The sequence below is a fragment of the Protomyctophum parallelum genome (assembly GCF_964188405.1).
Source record: "Protomyctophum parallelum genome assembly, chromosome: 1".
Taxonomy (NCBI): domain Eukaryota; kingdom Metazoa; phylum Chordata; class Actinopteri; order Myctophiformes; family Myctophidae; genus Protomyctophum; species Protomyctophum parallelum.
The window spans coordinates 36,071,970-36,090,055 of NC_139697.1; the positions used below are offsets into that span (position 1 = coordinate 36,071,970).

Consider the following 18,086-nt stretch of genomic DNA (forward strand, 5'->3'; position numbering starts at 1 on the left):
TCCATAAGGCCCAAACCGCACCAATGCAACAAACAGTTTAAAGGACATGTCACACCAATGCAACTCTCGGCCACTCGCTCACTCACACTCGCTCACTCCAGCATGGCAAATGACGGTGAAATTGGTGACCTGCCAAATATGTGACCATCTTGTTCACACAACTATTACATGGAAGTCTTTAAATACATGGCCTAAATACAGTTAGGTTGAACTCTGCTAATGAACAAACTGCAACAATTGACATTAGGACACATTTACATTATGTGATTGTCTACACGGTTGTCACATATTTCAGCAGGTCACCAATTCCACCATAACACCACCTTGCTGGAGTGACTGAGTGAGAGTGAGCGAGTAGCCGATATTCTGGGTATTGGAATTTGGCTCTTGCAACTGCCATAGGGATTGGGGATAATGGTTTCATGCAACTAAGGATTTGCATGGCGAACCATTGGTGCAGTTTGGGCCTAAGAGCTCACATTGACAACACAGTCAATGTACAGCAGCCGAAAAATACATTTAATGGCAGCACACTTCCTGGATCCACACAAAACCTGTCATGATGAATTCTATTAAGTTGAAGTTCTGGTAAGCTTTGTAAACATTGAAAGAGACTAATATTGAGTACCAGGGTCAAAGCACATTATCTAATATCGTACTTTATCGTTATTACCATCCTACTATAGCTGTAGAACACAGTCAGTGCCTGGGTACTGAGGAAGGTTAAGGTGGTACTTCTTCTCCAAGCCAGGAGGCACAAACCTCCCTCCCAGGAAGTGATACCGTCCTCTGAACAGGGTGGCTGATTTCTTTGGTGCAGTGAGAGAGATGAGCATGTCAGGTTGTAGTCCATCTTTGCTGCCCTGCTCCACGTCCCAACCTTTAGGAATGCAATATATAGAACCGTGTAAAGGAGATGGAAGTAGTAAAATAAAGAAAACACACAGTCACACACACACACACACACACGTATATGACGTATACACACACATATATTATGTAATGGAAATAAATTAAACAAGAAGCTCAAGGCTGGATTTATCGCAGTGTATGCCCCACCTGCTGCTGTGATTAAGTAACTAAAGTTAAGTAAATTAAACAATGATGATGCTATTTGTGTGAGGACCAACAGCTGTGATATGTTTATGTAAAAAAGAAATAAAAAACTTATTTTGGTATTTCCATTTATAGTGACTTCATACATTTAAAGAAAACTTATATAATACATTATATTTATGAACCCAGCAGCTACTACTAATTCTGAAGAGAAATGTGATACACCTTCAAACTTAAAGCCTGATAACTATAAAAGGAAATAATCAAAGGCACCAAAGATTCTCCCAAACATTGAAATACTAGATATCAGGGAGTGATAAACATAAAATACCACCATTAAGAAGAAAAATACCATTACATAATAACTTCTTGCTGGTATTTAACAATGTTTCGTCACAATCTGCACCAATTTGCCATGTTTTCATCAGACATGAGGGTGTTTTTCTTTGTACCAACTTGGTAGATACACTCAAATGGTACACCCATGGTTCTGATCAGCCCTGACCGGACTACACTATATTTTGATTTTCATGAGCTGTATGCCATATGGTACACACTATATGTATGGTATATGGTACACACTAGAAACACAAATAGAACCAACTCTAATTTATTTTGTGTATATGATGTGCATCCAGGAACCCACCTGAGGGGATGTCAATGCTAGCTACAGGCACGGTGGTCTTCTTCAGTACATCAAGGATGGAACCAAATGGCTCTCTCACAGCCCCACTGAAGCTGAAGCCAAATATGGCATCTATCACCAAGTTGTAGGCCTCATCAATCAATTTGGCCTAAGGAGACATTTCCTTATTTTAGTAACAGTAGGCAGTGCACTCTCTTGTTCGTTATGAAGCTGAGGGAGGTAGCACAGCGAAAATACAAGAAAAAGTCAAACTCATTCTCACTCGGGCACAAATTTGGGTGCACACATAAAAAGCTGTCCATGTCATGGAAATATATAAAATATTAAAGAAAAGACACTCTGATCAGTTCTTTCTAAAGGTGGCTGGTATGTTGTCACCTTTGGATTATGTCTCATAGGATCAAATTTTAAAAGGCGGTGTCTAAAAGCTTCCCATTTGTTCTTAAAGTAATCAGTGTGAACTGTGACTAAACTTGAGGGTAGCTAAAGGCTACGGATCTAAAGGCCCTTGGATACAGTTTGCTGTTTTTCTTTTTTGTCCAAACAAACCAAATAACATAGATCAGTGGTTTTTAACGAGTGGTCCGGGTACCACCTGTGGTCCTTGAAGGGATTCTATAGGTGGTCCCCAGCTAAATGATGGAGAGTTGGTAACCAAATGAACCCTTATAGATCTTTAACTCTTGAGTGTAAAATGAAACCAAATGGACGCGTACACTTAAGAGTTAAATGATTGTTAAACACCTGCATTACTTAATTTACAAGAAATCTACACAATTAGAGAATGTAGAAGAATTGTTATTTTGATAGTTTGCCTGTTATCTCTCATCATGGTACCAACATCAATACAGCATAGAGTACATGTGTGTACATATTCTTTAGTTTTGGGTCTGCAAGGCTAAAAGTCATCAAATGGTGGTCCGTGACTCAAATGCAGAATAAATAATGGGACTTGATATGAAAAGGGTTGAAAACCACTGACATAGATTAACAGATTAAAATGTATGCGCTTCTTTGAAGAAAATAAAACGTGTTAAATAATTACGCAGTAAGCAAAATACCTCTGGCATTTCAGAGAGGAAGGGGATCTCCATTTTCTCACACTGTGTGGTCAAGCCATGGAAAAGTGGCTTGTTTGGCCTTTTTGGGTACAGTATGGTAGGCTCATAGCCCTGTGAACAACACATAGGAATAGTAAAGATAAAAACAACACTGCAGCTTATTCATGTCACTGACCATGTAAAACCTAATTTAGTCCATTACATTTCCATACAAAACATTCCATCTCAACAATTACCATTTCAAATGTTATTTTAAGTTGCAAATTTACTGTAGGAAAAAACCTTCGCACACCTAGAAGAAGTCAGGCGTCTGCACAGGTGCGTAGGCCAGTGGACATCAATGAAAGAAATAGAATGCACCCGCACACTATATTTGCTCAGTACAAGAGTATTTTTCTTTTCAATGCAACGTTTCGGTCCCTCCGGACCTTCTTCAGGCAGGGGACCAAAACGTTGCATTAAAAAGAAAAATACTCTTGTACTGAGCAAATATACAGTGTGCGGGTGCAAGTTGCAAAAATAGAAATGTAGTGGTCTACAATTTACTTACACATGATAATTTTGTGTTTGCTTTATCTACTTGAAGCTTCAGAGAGGTGGCTTCAATATGCGGCAGGACAAGTTGGAGAAAAAGCTGAACTATGGGAAAGTTGATGTAAGGAGAAAGCACCTATTTTGATACAGACAAGGCAGGTGCTGAGATGTGTTAAAGAGAAGTCTGAAAGTGAAACCAACCAGCAGTAGAGACACTCACAAAAAGTTTAAGATGCCTTGCACAAACCAGACCATCACCTCCATTGTTACCAGGCCCACAGATCACCAGCAGTGAAGGCTTGGCTTTGACCAGAGAACTGAGTGGGTAACCCTGAAATGCAGAGACATCAAATGATTGCAACGCAACCCTTACACAGACAGGTACTGGTTTGTTTATACTCGTACTATAAATTAAGTATAAATAAAAAAATCACACCAATGTGTGAAGTGAGGGGCGCTAATATATTAAAGTCTAACTCATGTTGATATGGTGATGTAAAACAAACGGTGCCAACACAAACATCAAACGCCATTAACAATAAAGAGACAATATGGCGTAATGAGGCACATTATGGTGTACATTTTCTGTTCATTGTTAATGGCGTTTACAAGACAAACATTGAACTAAAGACAAACATTAAACCTGTGTATAGGAGGGGCTCAAAAATGATACCTTAAAGCATGATGGGCACATTGGGCAGCAGCCGCAGCACGTATCAATACATTATCTGAGAGTTCATTATTTCAAGAATAGAGAACATACTAAACTCAATCCTCACTACTACCATCAGTTATTATTAAGTTATTTTGTCTTATCTATAACTTAGTCATGTATCTGCATGGAGGTACAGTGAAACATTTAAGCAAAGTAGCAAACATACGTAACACAATAAATGTATTAAATTCATCCAATCCCATTGACATTTGCTTAACCCTGTCTTCTACGATGAGACATGAAACTAGCAAAGTGTGTTGGAATTAGGTGGATCATGGGCTTTAGACCAAGTATATCAGTTTGTTTTGGGAGTTCTGAGGCTTAGTTTTTAGTGACATTGCAAGCATAATCAAAATTGCATTGAATGAGGGCTCCAGCTAGAGTTTTGTTTACTAGTGCACAAAGGAAATCCTGAGGAAATAGCTATTCAAAGTGATGTGCAGCAGGGTGGACTATGGTGCTCAGAACAGTGCCCTGTAACTGACAAGTCACAGGTTTGATCCTGTGACAGGTAGCTGTTTTCTTAGAAACCAACAGAATCTCACCCTTGTAACTGCTGTGGCACAGCTGAGGCCAGCCAGTTCCATCAGCTGATCGACACTGAAGCCATACTCACTGAAGAGCTCCTCATCAATGTGCTGGGCCTCCTCCTGCCTACCATTCAAGATTCGAGAACAATGTTCATTATATCTGGCCTACACAGTACACAATATGCATACAGTCACCCAGGGCATAGGCATGCAAACAGGCCATATAGCTCTTACTGCATTAATTCCCATAAACACTCTCTCACACCACCCATCCACAGTAAACATTTCTTTACCCAAGGTATTTGATCGACTGGGCCATATTAGATGCTTGTCGACTAAAACACGTCTTCAGGTTATTTGTTGAGGTGGCCAGTGGACATGTCCCCAGCTGGGCAAGGACTGTGGGTGCCCGTGACGTCACCAGGAACCCAATCCCAAACAGAGCCCGCAGACTCAACATCCAGCTGGATGCACCTGCAGGGAAAGGACCACGACCAGACCAGTGAGACCAGCATAGCCAATCATTAGAGCAGAGATCGATAGTTATGTACATTAGGAATGTTGATTGAGGATAATTAAAGCTTCCCCTACAGCTGCAAGAACAACAAAACTCACAACACACTGGCTGCAAACATTCACCAACACATGCCTCAGGAGAATTCTACACGTCTGGTGGAGGGACAAAGTTAGCAATGTGGACCTGTGGAAAACAACAAACCAGGATCCCATTGACCTACAGATCCGAAAAAGTTGGATTGGCCACACCCTCAGAAAACCTGCGACAGTCTGTGTCTCATAGGAGGGCTGTGGGCAGATCAGAAACCTGTCCAACACGCTGGCCGGGGCTGTCGGCTCAGGTCTGGAAACGCTGTCTCTAGCCGGCCAGCGTCTTTTCTGGGTTTTTAATACAGCTGGTGGAAATTAAGCTCCACCCACACATCTGACTGCCGTGGGGGCAAGCGTTTTTGGGAATCTGGCCGTCTCGGCATTCAGCCGCATGGGTGGAGCTTCTTTTCCATCCACCAGCTGTCTAAAAACCCGGAAAAGAAGCTGGCCGACAGAGAAAACGGCCGGGGCTGTCGGCTCAGGTCTGGGACTGGAAACGCTGTATTAGCTTGGATTCCCCATCGATGATGTCACTGGTGGACGGGTGTCTGAACTGCCCACAGCCCTGCTATGAGCTGTGGCCCAATCCCAATCCACTCCCTTGCTGATTTAATGAGCCCTCACTGACTTAGCTGCGCGTTCATGGGAAGTCTGCGAGGGCTTGAGGGATGTCCCATTTGAAATCGATAAGTCAGTGAGGGCTCAGCCCTGCCCCTTTATGTGCCCTTTGCCAAAGTCAGCATCGATGCTGACTTTGGCTGACTTTAGCAAAGAAATTACCCACAGTTCATAGCGTTACCAGGGGAATGAGGGGGATCCTCCGAACGTCAATCATTTAAGTATGCAAATTAGTTATGTATCGCGGTTAGAATGTCAACAAACACAATAGTGCTTTCTCACTGTTCTCAAAAGGAGACGGAATGGAAGGATATAGGCTATATATTTAATAACAATAATAATAATAAGGGAAACATGATGAGAAATGACTAATGAGCAAAGTAAAAGAATATGGAAATTAAATGTATAATGAATATTATTATATATGAATATTACAACCCATATCACACAGGAAAGTGTATTTATGAAACCAATAATAAAACGATCAGCTTAAATACTAAAATAGACATGATAGACATGTATAAATAGGCCAAGCATGTAGGAGGTAGGCACTGGCTTTGAATAAGGACAGTTTTTATAAAGTGATGCAAAGTGTCATGAATGGCGGACTCATCTTCAAAGTGCTGTCCCATTTCTTTCACAACAATTTGGAGCCCTTGCAGCCTCTCACCCTCAAGCACTTACAGCTGACGTCATTAAAGTCAATGAGGGTCCAGGGCTCAGGGCTTGGCCACAGACTGAGTAGAACAAGAATTGTGGCATTTTATCATGATTATTAGTGAGGACCTATTATATGAAGACAGGTTGAAAAGTGGTGAAGTGGTCCTTTAAGGCTTATGGACCAGAGCTAGATCAAGACTAGCATATATTTGTTGTTGTTGTTGTTGTTGTACTGTAGTTTTATCGAATTTGGCATGTGCATACGCTGTTGTTTTGTTCGGTAAAGTCATAAGATAAATCTATGATCGTCTTGATAGTTGATACAAGGCTATAAATACAGGTCAAGACAGCTGACGTTCAAGACATACAATGCCATGGAACTGTAGCCTACATGCATTTTAATTTGAAAACAATTATCTGCAACACTGTCCCTTTTAACGTTAGTATCTTTGTAAACTCTTACTTTAAATGCACCTTACCCCGTAAAACATAAAATGTCGTGTTGCAACCGTTTACGGCGTAGCAAATTCTTGCTTGCCTTGAACTGTTTATTTATGTCAGTATACTTCCTGGTTTGGGAAACCGTGACTACAAATTAAAAGTACATTCATATTTCAAATTAAAGGTTCACCCACTCCCAGGTCGCTCCACTGAGGGGCTGGATGATGGACCAAAGCGCTGAATCAGTAGGCCTACGGCCCGGGGGACCGTCCGCAGGCATTTGTTTAGTAGGCCTACCCATGTATTCTGTATTTTTATTTATTTTTACATTTTATGACAAAGACAAAACAGAAAGACACAGGCTCAGACACGTTGCGGAACAATTAACGGGCACAGATACACACATACCTACATCGAACCATAACATAAAATACAAAAACAATATGGACAAAATTGTTTGGTGCTTGATAGTCTAGAATCTAGATGGTTAACAACTACCCAGAGAACAAGGAATGATGATCCTATATCCATCAAGGTTATGGCATCGCTTCTGTCAAGGAAACCTATGGTCAAGGTGGTAGTTTATTTGAGGGCCAATAAATCTCAAATATGGGTCCCATATTTTATAGAAGGACTCTGTTGTGGAGCGTAGCAGGCATTTTAAGAATTCCAACAGCACGCACTGCATGATTATTTTGTAGTTTTTGTTTATTTTAACTGGTCCAGTAGACAGCAGATCAAATCAGACAGACAATAGTGTTCAAAGCTGCATTGTGGAATCAGTAAAGCCCTTAAATTGTATGGGCTTAAAGCGAGTACAAAAGAGTCAGACAGTATTTGAAACAGAAGCCAGATTTATTGATGCCAACCAAATACATGATTGATATTGATTGATTGAATACTTTATTTTAAAAAAGCACAGAGGTAAAGTTTCATACAAAAGTGCTGTAGGATAACGAAAGAAGCCTTACGCCAATAAGGCTTGTTTCCATTGGATTCAACTAGTTGAGTTGCCATGCACCTAATGTGGCTTTCCTTCACATTCTAAATTATTTAGAATGAAGGCTTTATTTATGCAAAGTAGCCTACACCCTACAGTTTCAACTTCACCTTTGAATAGATTGGTAATTTGGCCTTAAAATGGCTCTGAGGGTTCACATGGTAATTCACATGTTAAGCCTAGTAGAAATACTATGGGAATACAATAATAAATGAAGGATAATAATGAAATAAATCGTGGAACTCTGATACTGCATAAACAGAGCAGGAAACTCAAGTCGATCCACTAGTCTGTACTCATTAGCTGTGAATTCCAAAGTCTACCAGCCACTTTCATTATTTTATTAGCCTACAAATTTGTTCAGATGAGAAAATAATCTGTAAAGAAAATATATTGGTCAAAGGAACTGGTAGGGTAGACCAGCTACAATAATAATACTAAAAAGGTGGCTGGTATTCATTTCCTATTCTGGCTATAACAGCTCACAGTTTAAAGGTCCCAAACAGGCTACAGCATGCCTATATACAGTACAATATGACAACCAACGGTATGAACTTTTGTTACATACATTAGTAATGATCAATGTATGAAATATCGTTTAATTTTAATTGAGTAAAAGTCTTCCAACATGGCTCCAGAGCCTCACATGATCGGACAGTTCTCCACTCTTGCTCCACTCTGAAAGAGAGAGTAAATATTTACAAAAAACTCAAAATTCCACTTTACTGAGCAATTTCATTCCAAGATTACATTCCCAGCATATGATTCAAGCTATTTACACATAGATACAGTATACATACATAGGCTACTGTAGTAGAGGCTTTTGCTAAAGGAAATCAAATCACACAATTATACTGACAATGCTTAGTTCATACATCATCATTTACAATCATCTCTATGAAGATGATGGAACAAAGCATTTAGCTGTGTTCTGTGTTCTTCCCACCTTGCGAGGTGTACTGTGGCCGATCACATAGGAGTGTGGAAGCAGGCCCTCTGAAATCCCGCCACTGCGGTAGGAGGTGCGTGAGGCAGAAGATACAGAGCAGTTGCTTGTTTTATCTGACGGCAGACCACAAGAACCACACCTGCTGCGCAGGTTGTATTCAGTGTCCCCTCCGCATGTGCTGTGGGCACCCTAGAAGGGTTAGAGATATGTTTAGCAACCTGTTATCTGCACACTAGTTTGACATATGTCTTTGATAAAATGTGGTTTCTCTTACCATGTCATCATCATCCTCTTCCAACTGTGTGCGAGTGACCTTCCTCATTGCCATTTCCTGAACGTAAAAGATCATTGCAACAATTAACTATTGTTACATAAAGATGGGAAATAACATATTTTGAACAAAATATGGTTTAAATATAGATACCTCTCCATTGGTACTGATCAGGGTTGTCTGGAACTGGTCTCCAGTGCCCCATGTTGCCTGGTTCTTCCATACAAAGTCACTGGGAGGGCTGTGGGTTCCTCCAGCAGCAGAAGCCCAGATCTTTGCAAAATTAAATAAGGCATCCATAACAATATTCATGTAACAATATATGTGATATACTTGTTGCTTACAGACAGTTGATGCTTACCGTCACTTTCTGTCCAGCCTTTAAAGTGAATTTTGCAGAGAACTTGAAGGAAATGGGTGTACCAGATCCCACCTGTCGCTTCACCTGCCAGTTCCCCAGATTTTGGTCCTGAGGCAGGAATATGGAATTCAGTTAATGGAGTCAGTCATTTGGGTTCTGCTACAGTTTATTGTGTTTGTAATGTAAGGATCACACCCGTGTGAAGTGAGGGGCGCTCTTATCATCGTACATCATCATACATCATCTCATTCCGGCCAATCACAAGTTGCGTCGTCACTTTTGTCTTCAATGTTACACAATGTTTGTGTTTACACGAACACTCAAAATTGTCCATTCATTGATTGTCAATGGCATTTAATGTTTGTGTAGGACAAAGTTTGTATTTGCACATACACCAAAAGCTAGACAAGTTTGTGAAGTTTGTTCACCATTGTATAGTAGATGTGAAAATACAATTTCGGCAAATATTACAATAAACAATAATGCAAGAAATGTCCCCATTCTACTGTACCTGGAATATAAGTAACTACAGTGTATGTCCACTGTGACTGTGGAATATTCAGTGCAAAATCATATTCCATTCTCTCACCTCATCTGCCTTGTTGCTGAGCCTGACGTACTTTCCATCCAAGTCCACCTCGTCCACGGTGACCCGTCCACTGGCCGAGGCCTGCTGGCTGATGCGTGTGCGGGACACGGCTCCCCCGGCGAAGCTGGAGGCCTCGCTGTCGGTGTCGTTGAGGCGTTGACGCTTCTTGCCAGAGGAATTCTGAGAGTTGCAGTGGACTGAACGGGTCAGTGAACCAGAGGAGCGGTTTCCTGCAGCTCTGGTTGGAGTAGGGCTCGGTGACAGGCGAAGCCTGCAGGGATGGACATGACCCATGAGATGCCCGTGTGCGCACACATCTGTGTGTGTGTGTGTGTGTGTGTGTGTGTGTGTGTGTGTGTGTGTGTGTGTGTGTGTGTGTGTGTGTGTGTGTCAGTGTGTGTGTGTGTGTGTGATTATCCATACATTTGCATTGCTCACAATGTGTAATGTACAGATCCGATCTACAATATTATAATACTCCTGTCTCCAAATGCTGTGACTAAATGTAAGGTCAGTGACGCATTACATTACGTACCTAACTGTGATAATTAGGTTGACCTGCAGTTATAGGCTTAGTGGTTTAAAGATGAAGAACACGTACCGCTCTTCTTCTCCCTCCAGGAGCTTCCTGTAGGCAGCTATCTCCATATCTAGAGCCAACTTGACATCCAGGAGCTCCTGGTACTCATCCAGCTGCAGCTGCATCCGTTGCCTGATCTCAGCCATCTCCCTGTCCTTATCTCCAAGCAGACGACGTGTGGTGTCCCTCTCCCGAGACATGGCCTCCTCTAGTTCCCTCACCTTGGCATCACGGGCTGCCAACTGGAATTGAGGGGATCCCATACAGTAATTGTTACTAATTTGATTGAACTAATATACTCATATCACATACTGTATAATGTATTCTCCATAAACAACTTGTTGGATATCTAAACCTGTATAGCTCTATGGGTAGAGTAGTGTGGCACAAAAACAAATTGTGTTTTGCAAGGAAAACAGGAAATCTATGCATGAATAGCTGTGTGATGAGATTAACATGAAACACTTCTGTCCATTGGTGAGCTACCTGTTTCTGCAACTGGCTAAGCTGGGAGGACATGGACTCCATACGCATCCGTGTCTGCTGAAGCTCCTCGTGGGTCGCCCCCACCAAGTGGCTGCTCCTGTCAGCTGATTGACGTGCATTCTCCAACTGACATAAGTAAAAAAATAAAAAAATAAAAGATGTTTGTTAGGGCATGGTGGCACCCTTGGCACAGTTGGTAGTACTGTCACCTCACAGCTAGAAGGTCCTGGGTTCGATTCCCGCTGGGGACGCTGTGGGCGTGTTCTCTCCTCCGCGTCATCAGTGCCCATACCCGACGCGGAGTTGGTGAAAGGGCCTTTCTGTGTGGAGTTTGCATGTTCTCCCCGTGTCCCCCTAGGGTAGGTACCCTCACAAAAACATGCAGTAATCCTGGTCTCTAAACTACCTCCCCCTGGCCAGCTGGGGCGCCCGATGGAGGGGAAAGGAACTTGTTCCTTCCACGTGCTATGTCCGGCCGGGAAAACTCTCCCCCGTCAGGTGAAAAGAAGCAGCTTGGACTACTAATGCATAGAAGGAAGCATGAGGTCAGTCTGCTGCCCCCCCCCAGGTTTTATTAATTATTTATTATAATTATTATGATAATAATAATTATTATGATAATAATAATTATTATGATAATAATAATAATTATGTCTTCTTGAGTATTACATTAATACAGAATATGTCCCTGGACAAATAATATATTATACATCATCCAGGTTACACAAGCGAATGGCCATAACTTCTAATGTAGATGCATGGGTGGCATTCATTAGAGGTCTAATAGTTTTATTAGAAATTCTCTAATTCTTTCTGGAAAAGCCAAAGATTTGAATGGTACATTCTTTATGTTTTCCTGGCATCTGAAGAGAATTTACCTTGGAATTGTAGGTCTTTTCAATCTCATCCTTATACAGTTTGATTTGCTGCTCATGCTGGCCACGCATTTCGATCAGTGCCTCAGCCAGCTTGCTCTCAAAGTCTTGCTGCGTGCCGTTGGCCAACTCGACCATGCGAGACTCATGGCGGCGCTTAGTCTCCCTCAGCTCCTGTAAAATAAGACAATAATGACAAATTATAATTGTAATACATTTTTTGTTCAAGGGAGATTCCTATTTTATATGAGAGCAACCAAAAAAGTACATAAATAAGTGTACAAAAAACAAATTAAACACGTCCATCTCCATCAAACTCACTCACAACTAGAACTACCCAGATCATTACAGGTTACTATGTTGATATCAGGAGGATTTATGTCTTCCTGATTCTTATTCTGCTTCATTAGTTTATAATCTCCTGATGACAGAGAGACAATAACAAGTTCCCAAAATGTTCCTGACCTCAGAGTAGAGGCTCTTGTGGAACTCCAACTCTTCTTTGAGGGTCTGGAGGCGGTTCTCTCCATCCACTCTTCTAAGCATCTCATCCTGCAGTTGCTTCTTGGCATCACCCAAACTTGCTTCCAGCTTAAAATACATTAAAAAAGCCAAGAGATGATTGAGTTCAAATCATGCAAACAAAGATCCCTTCATGTATTGTAATTATATACGGCAAGTATATCTGGATATCACATACTTTCGCACACAAAATAAGTATAGAATTACTTACATACTGACACTTCCTAGTTTAAAACTCATTGTGTGTTGTGAGTTTCCTGTTACCTTGGCAATTTGAGCCTTTAAGTCCCTGACTTCTATCTCCATGTTTCGTTTCTCTCCCAGGGCTGTGGTCAGGGATGCATCCTTAGAGTTCAGCAAGGCCTCCAGGTCTTTGAGCCTTAGAGAGGCTGCTGCCAAATCAGACTCCTTCTTGGTGTTTCTGTAGAGAGACGCAGGCATGGGTTTAGATATTTATGTTCCCCTTCCCTTTCCGTTGTGGTATATTTTTCTGCAAAGATTTAAAAAAATAAAAAGCTCAACACATACAAGGTGAACATAAAAAGAGGAACAACACTGTGCAAAGAGCAACAGTGCTATGCACAGAGAGACAATACCTAACCTCTGAGGGTTAGTTCAAGTTTTTATTGTGTGTGTGTGTGTGTGTGTGTGTGTGTGTGTGTGTGTGTGTGTGTGTGTGTGTGTGTGTGTGTGTGTGTGTGTGTGTGTGTGTGTGTGTGTGTGTGTGTGCGCGCGCGCGCGCGTGCAACAATAATAATAATAGAATTCGTAATAATGCAGAATGCATCTTAAAGTGCTTCTCCAACAAAATAACCAAGTGGAAACTAGATTCCTGCTATTTCCTTTGCACGTCATCTGTAATCAAATCTGTAGGTTATTTTAGGATGGGAAGGGAAGCCTGGATGAAGTAGAAAGAGAGGGAAAGCCTTTCCAGGCTGTATGACTCATACGCTCCAATTATATCTACGTCCAATCTGACGTGTCTGTTAGCCACAAGCCACAGCCTCCTGATGTTTAGTTTAGACGCTGCCATGGTAACGGCCTGGCTTTGCCAAACATATATATGCCATCGTCTCTATATTTATGGAAAAATAATGGAAACGAGAGTGTAACCGCTAAACACTGCCACGTACTGCACACATAATGATCACTTTTAGTGGAACAGGAGGAGGAGGAGTGACGGGAAAGAGTTAGTCATAAGACTCTGCCTGTGGCCGAAGTACTGGAGATGTTGGGATGGATGTTGAATGTCAGACGGGAGTGAGCAATGGGGACGGTATGCTACCATGGGAGTGGTCTGGGCAGGGCACTGAGAAACTGTGAGCAACATTTGCAAAGGCCGTCAAGTTTGAGGTTGTGGGATGTTGTTATAGGGATCTCCGTGTACAATTATTCTACAAACGCATTCTCCAATCAAGCTACCTTCCGGTAATTAGGGAAAAGTAAATATGAAAAACCGCACTCTGCTTTCATTCACTTGAATAAAACGTATGGGTTCCAGAACAGCAGACTTGGGAGGTCTCAGGGCTGTTCCACACATAATCCTCTGTCATGCAAGATATCTGGATGATTGGATATATTTTTATTCGACATGATGTACAATATTGTGTAACTATAAAATAATTAAATAAATTATCTTCAACTCTAAGTGTTCATTTGAGTTAAATTCACTGCTCAAGGTAACTCAGAATCCAAAACTAAGGAGAGCACACACTCAGCTAAGGGTGGATTGTGACCTCTAGCATACCTGGCTTTGAGTTCCTTGTAGTCCTCTCGCACTTTCCCCAGCTCCAGCTGCAGCCGGGCGCGTTCTTTGGCCACCGAGTCCAGAGTCTGGCGGGCATCCGCCAGCTCGGCCTCATAGGCCGCCTTCATGCCCGTCATCTCGCGGCTGATCTCTGTCTCCGACTCAGTGATACGCAGGCGGAGGCCTGCATTCTCAAACTCCAGTGTTCTGACCTTGTCAATGTAGACAGCCAAACGGTCGTTTAGGTTGCACAAGTCCTCTTTCTCCTGCAGCCTGGTGATACGGTTGGGGGAGGCTGCGGCAGGGCTGCTCACACCCCTGTGAGTACCTTTCTGACTGGGTGTCGCCATGGCACTTGTGGGTTATCTCTGTGGGAATACAGTCTTTTTAAACTTTCTTTTCATCAGTCAGATTGGGAGATATTTATAAATGTGCAATAAAAGCATGTGTTTATATTAGGTGTTGATCTGAAGACAGGCTACAGCAGTCATCGTATATGCATTGCATATAACCTATGATACAGGGAAAATAGCCACATCATGTGGCCTTATAGGTAGGCCTATGTGAAGTTTGACTGTACAAAAACATTATCACTCTGCAGATATACGTAAAGTCCACATTTAAGTCTGTCAAAAATAAGAACAGCATTAGAAAAGCATATTGAAGTGTCCCTTTACACCCATGCACCATAGTATAAGTATGTGTCAAATGCCATTTTTCAGAAACTAAAAAGATTTTAAGAAATACAACTCAATTCACTCCACTCACTAAGTATTCTTGTCAAGCACAATGTGACACATAAAACTAGCATGGCATTATGAGTTATAAATATTTCCTCCCATCATTGTAATGTCATTAATAACTTACTAATGATAAAGATATGGGTACAACCAACATCTCCACCTAAAAGATACACATTGGGCCCTATGATATCTTGCCTTACCCCTTATGCCTAATTTTTGGAGGCAAAATAGTTCAAATAGCCCATTTACAAGCTCACCACGTGTTGCGGCTATTTTTTTTTACTATATTTTTAAATGTTTTTCAAAATAGTAAAAAGGCAATTTCACACAATATGCAATGGGCTACTGATAGTCAAACTTTACCTCTATAAAAGATGGTGTGAAGTGCGGGAAAGAATCAGGTCTGAGGATGTTTTTCTCTGATATTTCCAGTGGTCAGTGATCTTAAGTGTTCTAAAGTCCTCCGATGATGCACTCCCAGAGACTGCACTGTCTGAGAAACCAATCTCAGAGTGAGTGCCCATATAGGAGTGAGATGGGAGGAGAGGACAGAAGGAGGTTGGCCTCAAGTTTGGCATCATAGGTGGTAGTTCTCCCTGTCTGTCCCTCCTCTCTGTCCCCTGTTTCTCTCCCTTGCCTCCTCCCTTCTCTCTACTTTTTGTATAAATGCAATAAAGTGGTCCAAACAAAGAATCAGCACATTTTTAATAAGATCCATTTGATGTCTCTCAGTAGCTTATGATGAGGTTTTTTTCATTGAATATGGATTAATTATATTTCTATTGGGTTTTCCAGTACACAATGTCCAGCTCAGTGTTCAATCTCTGATCGAGTCATAAAGACTATAACAATGGATCTAAATTCCTCCCAGCTTTGGGATTGGGCGCAAATCACTGCAACACACAAGTGTCATGTCCAGGAGGTGTACTTGTACTGTACCTATACATTAAGCTACCTCACACTGCAGAAACGGGCTCCTGTCCAGCCTGTGGGCCACTTGAAGGCTAGGTCCATTTTAGCCGCAATTTGCAACTCTAATTTTTTTACAGAGTACATTTCAACTCAATACAAAAACTGTTAACTGTGAGTGGACGACACCATAAAGCATTACTCTTGTTTACAAGAGGGTCCACCGTTTTCAATTCATCATAACATTTAGAGATGTACAAATATACACTTCTATATAGCCAAAAGCAGGAAATCATCATAAGGGAGGTGAAAAGGGGGGAAAAACATATACAGTGAGAGGAAAAAAGGGGTGGGTGGGGGATTCAGATTTTACGGGGGCCAGTTTCAAATTGCAGGGGTCCGTAGGTGCCCTTTGAGAGCGGTTTTGAAGGAGTCAAGGAATTCACATAATTATCTTAATGACAGTTGGTAGGGAGTTCTACATTTTTTTGTGGCATAGGAGCTAAATGAATTTAGTCCCTTGTTTGTGCCGAATCTGGGTTGCACATGGTTTTGTTTGTCCCTCTGGTGTTGTGGGTGTGGACTTTGTTAACATTAAGGAAGTATTTAGACAGGTACATGGGTATCTTGGTGGTGTATCGAATCTTGTGGACCAAACCCATTGCAAGATGCTGTACTCTGTCGTCAACCCTAAGCCATTCCAGCCTGTCAAAGTGGAGGGGCGGTTTAAATAACCTTAAACTCACACTTGCATGTCATAAATCACCTGCAGATAATTTCTTGACAGAAAGTAGCTCATAACATGTCTATGGTGGATTTTTGAGTGGTGCAACCACTCCTATAGACAGCTATGTGTGTGGCTGTGTCCCTGGCTGTGTCTGAGCACGAAAATAGCGTTATAGCGTTTGTTCACCACAAAGTGTCACTGATGCACAGCCTAACACACAGACACACACACAGGCCAGGGAGGAGGGCTTGTACAGTACAGTACAGTACAGTACAGTACAGTACAGTACAGTACAGTACAGTACAGTACAGTACAGTACAGTACAGTACAGCACCTGCACTCACTTCAGACAGGTCAGATTTTTCTGAAACAAACACTTGGCAGATTGAAAGAGGCTAATTAAAGCTTGATAACAGCTGCAATGTTGGTGAGTTCAACGTCGTTTAAGACAAGCAGATCGCAGTTGCAAATTGGATGAATGGGGAGTCAATGGAGGTTATTGCAACTCTAGATTCATCCCATTATAAAAAAAATCTAGAGTTGCAAATTGCAGCTAGGTCCATCCTTAGAGTATATCTAAGGGTCCATCGCATAGACCTATCCCCAGTAAGCCTATAGTACTTACTTACCATCTTTTTAGGACAATAATTAAATGTCTTGGACCAACACTGCTTGGACAGGGAAAGGGAACTTTGTGAGAACTTCATTACAGTGAATTAGTCTTTGCGGACCAAGTTTTTCCAGTGCACTGAGTGCAGTCTTCATTTGAAAATAGCAGCCAGTTTGGAATGTGAGTGAGTGCTGATGACTCAGCCCGCATACAGTGGAAACAAGTTAAACACACTACTCTAGTCTAGTGCTACGTAAGCTACAATGGCAGAGAGAGAGCCTCTTCGTCAAAAATTGGTGTTTTTATAAATTGTAAAGACAAAGTGTCAAGTGAAGCACAAACTTGTTATGAGAAATCAAATGGTTTTGTGTGGTGTAGTGTACGTGGCTATGGCATAGAGACTGAGTTTGTTTATATAATCAAGTCAATATCTTCGTTGTGTACATTCTATGTCACTTGACAGAACTTTATTTTCACTTTTGATCTGGTTGACCACAAGAGCCACGACAGGCTCTCTACTCTACCACCAGGCTCCAGCCTATGGCGCACGCTAGCCCCACTACCCACCTGCTCAGCTAAAGCACGGGTTTGCTGCTGTTGCATTCACTGCTTTGCAGACAACTGCAAGACTTGTCCATTCAACACACAAGGCATTGTAGTCTAAATAGATCCCGATATCTCGTACAATTATGGCATTATTCATGCAAGGTTGGTTGGAGCTATGCTAACGTTAATAAATCAATATATTGATTAAGGGATTATGCTATGCTTGATGGGGAGTGGGGACTGAGCTGTCTGAGCATATGCTTTTGCGTTGGTTTTCAACACGGCAAAAACATTTTGTCATGTG

General features: G+C 41.7%; 2 protein-coding genes across 6 annotated transcripts; both read right to left on the reverse strand.

The window, feature by feature from the left end:
• Positions 1–201: 201 nt before the first annotated feature.
• Positions 202–6,988, reverse strand: LOC310857068 (NAD(P)H-hydrate epimerase-like). 5 transcript variants are annotated; one of them, XM_083762681.1, is made up of 7 exons: positions 6,906–6,988; positions 4,836–5,016; positions 4,558–4,666; positions 3,545–3,628; positions 2,764–2,874; positions 1,703–1,850; positions 202–880 (listed from the first exon to the last, which is right to left on the reverse strand). In XM_083762681.1, the coding sequence occupies exons 2-7, from the start codon at positions 5,000–5,002 to the stop codon at positions 681–683; spliced, it is 819 nt and encodes a 272-aa protein (XP_083618807.1). In that variant the 5' UTR covers positions 5,003–5,016; positions 6,906–6,988; the 3' UTR covers positions 202–680. The 5 variants fall into 5 exon arrangements, with proteins under 5 accessions (XP_083618807.1, XP_083618804.1, XP_083618805.1 ...); XM_083762678.1 differs by having other exon boundaries at positions 3,518–3,628; XM_083762679.1 differs by having other exon boundaries at positions 3,518–3,628; positions 6,890–6,979.
• Positions 6,989–7,701: 713 nt separating this feature from the next.
• LOC310867289 (lamin-A-like) lies at positions 7,702–15,676 on the reverse strand. Its single transcript, XM_083777214.1, has 13 exons — positions 15,354–15,676; positions 14,248–14,615; positions 12,765–12,921; positions 12,444–12,569; positions 11,982–12,152; positions 11,104–11,229; positions 10,639–10,859; positions 10,038–10,308; positions 9,449–9,556; positions 9,241–9,360; positions 9,091–9,147; positions 8,814–9,005; positions 7,702–8,545 (listed from the first exon to the last, which is right to left on the reverse strand). The coding sequence occupies exons 2-13, from the start codon at positions 14,595–14,597 to the stop codon at positions 8,510–8,512; spliced, it is 1,935 nt and encodes a 644-aa protein (XP_083633340.1). The 5' UTR covers positions 14,598–14,615; positions 15,354–15,676; the 3' UTR covers positions 7,702–8,509.
• Positions 15,677–18,086: the final 2,410 nt, after the last annotated feature.